Raw genomic sequence first — 5,047 nt, forward strand, 5'->3', positions numbered from 1 at the left:
TCATTATCGAGAGCTATCAGGTACCCTCAGCATCCCATCGTTGACTGAAACGTTTGAACTTGGCGGGTGGGATCGTGTCCCACATGGCAGTGGTACTTTTACCCAGACTTGCCAGGTGACCCCTTTTCCGAGCGTGCCTCTCGTTAAAGCTAGTATTTCTGAGTATCGCTCTCGGAAATGTGTCACATTGCTTCTATTGTCAAGTTGTTTCTTATCTAATCCCTGCAACAGAAAACAAATACATACATTTTCTGTTTGTATATTCAGTGTAGAAAATGACATCATATCAAATGAATGTGGGTGCCCCTAGCTCCTCAGAAATTCCTCAAGCACATCACACACATATTCACATAGGCATAATTCAAACTAGTTCACATAGGCTAATGATTCATGCAAGTTCATAGAGCAAAAAACATTGCTTGAGCACATCACACACAAGTTCACATATTCATACATAAGGTCAATTCATGCAAGTTCACATATTGCAAAACACATGCAAATTCTAAGTTTTATCCGGAAAAAAAAAAGAAGGAACATCATCTCATTCCCATGGTACACCTCTCCCCCTCCTAGAGGGGTGTTGTTAGGTGGAAATCAGAGCAACCAGCGCACAAGGTGTGCATGCCTTGGTTTAGATTTGAAGATAAAAGTTGAAGCCCCGTCTTGGTTGAGTCGACGAGATGATATATAGCCCTGTAGCTCCGCGTTCGTCGCACTCTTGTACAGAAAGTAAATAGTGATCCTCCAGAAAATTCTAGATACTATACACGAAACCTTGAGGTCCGTACGACGTACCTGACGATCTGTTGCGGCTCTGTCTCGACTCTCGACGGTCGAGCAATGGCGTTCCCGGTGGTGGCCGCGCGGTTCTGCGCGCGGCGCCCGACGGCGTTCACCGTGACCAAGACCGGCTGGCCGTGGGGCCGCGACCTGACCGTCACGGACGCCAGCGGCGCGGCGGTGAGGCGGGTGTTGGGTCCCTTCTTCGGCCTCTTGGGCCGCTCCGTCCTCCTCGACGCCGAGTGGCGCCCGGTGCTCACCGTGGAGCGCTCGCCGTCCCTGTTCGAGATCACCCGGAGGTGGGAGGCGTTCAGGGGGGATAGCACGAGCTCCAAGGACCTGCTCTTCTCCGCCGCCGTGCAGCCTTCGCTGACCAACACGGGAGACATCCACGTGCACCTCGACGGCGAGAGGCGCCGCGACTTCGTCGGCGTCCGCCCCTGGTACCGCGGGACTGACTGCACCGTCACCCACGCCGGCGCTACCGTTGCCCAGATCGAATGCTGGGGGGGATTCATCTCGCCGACCGAGTATGATGTCCGTGTCAACGAAGGCGTCGACCATGCCTTCATCCTGGGGCTCACCGTGGTTCTGGAGGGTATACGGCTCGACGACGCCAACCAAGAGAGGTCACGCGCCCTCAAGAGGTCACGAGCTAGAAATAATAAGAACTTATAAGTACTGAACTGTGGATATTTTTTATGTGTGCAAGATGTTTGTCTCTTGTTTTGCAATCAGTCGACCAAATTGGATAGATTTTCACCCAGTTTGATCTAGTTTGTGGGTATTACCTATTGAACTGTCTCAACTCATGCTGCGAAACACTCATGATAGAAGCGACGCGCATGATAAACACACATAATAAGTTTTTCAAATAGATAAGGGTTCTTGCAAACATTTGCTAACAGGGAACTTAAATAGAACATGAGAGAGTACCCTCCCCTCTGCTTGCACTATGCCTAAAAGGAGACCCTGAATGCAGCATGCCCTATCGCCCTAGGGCTCATACTTATGCTGCCTGAATGTGAGGTTCAGGCGCCCGGGTCGAAGATTTGCCTTGTCGGTCACCATAAGCGGTGCACTTTTCGGCATAATGCCGGAGACCCCATGGAATATGAGCCTTGATTGACCACCAAATATCAGAACATCACCAGATTCAAGTTTAATCTTTGAAGCCTTATCAACATCTCTGTCATCACCATACAAGAATTCTGCAGTGTCGCCCAATGAAAAGGAAACAACAGGCAGTCTCTTTTCAAGGCTAGATTCATCTTCATCTTTGTCCTGTCAAGTGACAAAAATCAGTTGGGGCCCAGCTATAGTACTCGTGAAAAAAGCGTTCAGCTGTATTAGCATTCCAACTGTAAAGAAATGGGAGTGTAGACACTATTATGCTGCAAATGCATGTTTACTGAATTAATCCGTCAGCGCTTAGTTCATCCAATAGATTGGTAGCAGAAATAGGAAATGTAATGATGCTAATGTAAGAAAACATATTGTTAAAGAAAGCTTTTCTTTTGTACCTGATGAAGACCTAACTTCCCGCCAGTGGTGTAGAAGTTAACAATGCAGATGTCAGGTGACATCTGAGGAAGTTCTACAGAGGGCTCGGTAGCTCCCTTGCCTCTTTGTTTCAAGAAATCATGGGAAGCTTTAATGGCTTCTTCCACGAACTTAGTCAATTCTTGTGGCATCTGTGGTGGTTGAGCCCCATCAAAGGGTCGTATATCTCCATATGATCTTGAATCTGGATCCCAGTTCTTCCCTAAGCACATCATCCGCAGACTTAACTTACCACCCTCTCTGTAGCCAGGTTGATAAAATCCTCCTGTGCCAACACCAAGTTCCCGACAAAGCTTGATAATTTCAACCTGAGATGCACAACAACAAAAAATGCTTAGAGGTAAGCTTTCTGCATTGAACACGCTTTAAGCGTACTTGAACGCATAACAAGAGATGTACAATAATAAAATCAGTGAAGGAAATATATGTTTCTGGCTTATCAGAGTCCCATTAAGTGTTACGTTGGTTGCAGCAAAGCATGCAGGCAAGAGAATGGAAAGATAACACTTCAGTAATGAGCAAGCAAAACGTCTTAAATCTGTTAAATTCCAGAGGCACACAAACGCCTTACATCTGATAAATTCTAATGGCACACAAAAACTGATAGTGATCTAAAACGTCTGATGTTAGTTTACAGATGGAGTAATGTCAAACAACAGTTTTCGTCTGAGCGGTACAAATTAATCATTGGAGATAGGTTAAAACAAACAAATTAAGATGAGAGAACAAACAGAGCAAACCTGTGCAAATATAGACATACCTGATCATCCAGCTTTAAGAAGTTTTTCAGTAGAACCATCCCAGGTCTCAAACGTTGCGGCGGAGCTGCACTGTTTGAAAGCTCCCTTTCGCGCAGTCGTTTTTCTTTGTTGATCTCATGCAAAGGGCGATTTAGCTTGAAAATGCCTTTGCTGTTACCCATGCATATGTCAAATGGAGCAGCTCCTAAATCAGACCCCACAGCTCCAGAGCCAGTTGAAGCGCTACTGGAGTCTAGAGGTTTCGATAGTTGCATCGATGCAACCATTTGGACCAGTGAATCTTGAGATTTCGGTGGTTGAACTTGTTCAGCCATCATCAGCGGTGAATCGAGAGACTTCCATGGTTGAACTGGTGAATCTAGAGACCCCACAGTTCCAGAGCCACATGAAGCGCTACTGGAGTTTAGAGGTTTTGATATTTGAATCGATGCAACCGTTTGGACCAGTGGATATTGAGATTTCGGTGGATGAACTTGTTTAGCCATCATCAGCGGTGGATTGAGAGGCTTTATTGGTTGAACTGGTGAATCTAGAGACTTTGGTAGAACTGGTGTAACCATCTGCGGTTTTTTACTGCTAACAGAGGGAGAAGATGAACTTGGCCCTTCCTTTTGAGGTTCCAAGGACCTTTCAGTTTCAGGACCCTAAAATATAGTTGATATTTATGACTGTTAGCATGAAACAGGATAACATAAAAATCTCTGAAAGACAAGCAAAATGTGCCAACAATCCAAGACACATAAATGTACTTAACTTAAGAAATAAACAGGATGACTATCAAATTGAATTTCACCATGTCAATGCTCACAACCTTATACATGCCTAGACAGAAGTCTACAATTACCAACTGAAATGAGCGAGCAAACACACAATTCTACAGAGATTATAGGAAAAAAAGCGATACAAAGTAGAAGTTTTTTTTTTGAAAGTATACAAAGTGGAAGTTGAAGCAATTGCATAGGGTCCCGGCGTTCTTTCATTCAGATCCAGCAAATCAAACACGGAAAATAAAAACTCCATGGCCACCCCACACTGCAAACGGGTGTCTGTATTCATGTTACTTGTTCAAAAGCCGAAAGTTTCTGATACCTCCAACTGACAGACAGAACAAAACCTCTACAAACCATTATTAAAAAAAAAAGATCCCATCTTTAGCGCAGCAACAAAGAGAGCCCAACAAACAACATGCGCAGTCCATCTGCAAGAGTGCCAATTCTGATATTCTGCTAACACATCAGGTGGTACAGTTCCGCAGTCACCAATTCAGACCCTAAGTGATACGCAAATAATGGTTGCTCCTACGAACGACTAACAAATTTGTAAAGTGTCAAAAAAATTGGGTACGTTCATGAGCTACTCTAGCGCAGAAACAGAGATAAGCCAACAAATAGCATGCTCAGTCCATCCACTCTGATATTCTGCTATCACATGAGGTGGCGCATTTGGCGAGCCGCCAATTCAGGCCCCGTCAGGGGCACCAATGCTGAGGGAGGAACGCTGCAATCGGATTCTACTACTTCCGCTTCCGCGGATGCAGACGAGAAGATTCCCAATTTCTTACCAAACCAAAGCCCACAACGGACACGGTGCTAACCCCTAAGTCCCGCGGCGCACAAATGCCACGGCGCACTCCAAAGTCCCGGCACCATGCCGCCGTCGCAATCCACAAGCGCCGTCGAGACCCCCAAACCCTAGCCCCGGCGGAACGGCGGGCCGGGAAGACGGACGGAAAGTAGAAAAGAAACCCCCGTATGTTTGCGTCCGTGTATATCAGAACAGAAGAGGCGAAAGAAGGCTAGGGCAAGGAGGCACGTACGAAGTCGCGCGAGCCCCGGGCCTTCCGCTGCCGGGAGGAGGAGGTCGCCGGGTTCCTTCCGTCGCCGCGGCCACGGCCGCGGCCGGCTGCCATGGGCGCGGGGGCGGGGGCGGGAAAGCAGGGGGGA

The 5,047-nt window shown here is 47.1% G+C and overlaps 2 protein-coding genes across 2 annotated transcripts; one reads left to right on the forward strand and one right to left on the reverse strand.

Moving 5' to 3' along the window:
• Positions 1-823: 823 nt before the first annotated feature.
• LOC125528192 (protein LURP-one-related 15-like) lies at positions 824-1,487 on the forward strand. Its single transcript, XM_048692697.1, has one exon. It carries the CDS (start codon positions 841-843, stop codon positions 1,456-1,458), a length of 618 nt encoding a protein of 205 aa, XP_048548654.1. The 5' UTR covers positions 824-840; the 3' UTR covers positions 1,459-1,487.
• A 142-nt stretch (positions 1,488-1,629) lies between these two features.
• Positions 1,630-5,039, reverse strand: LOC125528191. Its single transcript, XM_048692696.1, has 4 exons — positions 4,921-5,039; positions 3,104-3,748; positions 2,304-2,651; positions 1,630-2,064 (listed from the first exon to the last, which is right to left on the reverse strand). The coding sequence occupies exons 1-4, from the start codon at positions 5,011-5,013 to the stop codon at positions 1,777-1,779; spliced, it is 1,374 nt and encodes a 457-aa protein (XP_048548653.1). The 5' UTR covers positions 5,014-5,039; the 3' UTR covers positions 1,630-1,776.
• Between the last annotated feature and the right edge of the window lie 8 nt (positions 5,040-5,047).

This window comes from Triticum urartu, unplaced genomic scaffold (genome assembly GCF_003073215.2).
Source record: "Triticum urartu cultivar G1812 unplaced genomic scaffold, Tu2.1 TuUngrouped_contig_4696, whole genome shotgun sequence".
In the NCBI taxonomy this organism is placed as follows: domain Eukaryota; kingdom Viridiplantae; phylum Streptophyta; class Magnoliopsida; order Poales; family Poaceae; genus Triticum; species Triticum urartu.

Bases quoted from the DNA above. Each gene is read 5' to 3' on its own strand.
- LOC125528191 (XM_048692696.1), bottom strand. From the start codon at position 5,013: ATGGCAGCCGGCCGCGGCCGTGGCCGCGGCGACGGAAGGAACCCGGCG. The intron at 3,749-4,920 runs GTACGTGCCTCC...ACTATATTTTAG, and splicing joins CCCGGGGCTCGCGCGACTTC to GGTCCTGAAACTGAAAGGTC. The intron at 2,652-3,103 runs GTATGTCTATAT...TGTGCATCTCAG, and splicing joins TCTTAAAGCTGGATGATCAG to GTTGAAATTATCAAGCTTTG.
- LOC125528192 (XM_048692697.1), top strand. From the start codon at position 841: ATGGCGTTCCCGGTGGTGGCCGCGCGGTTCTGCGCGCGGCGCCCGACG.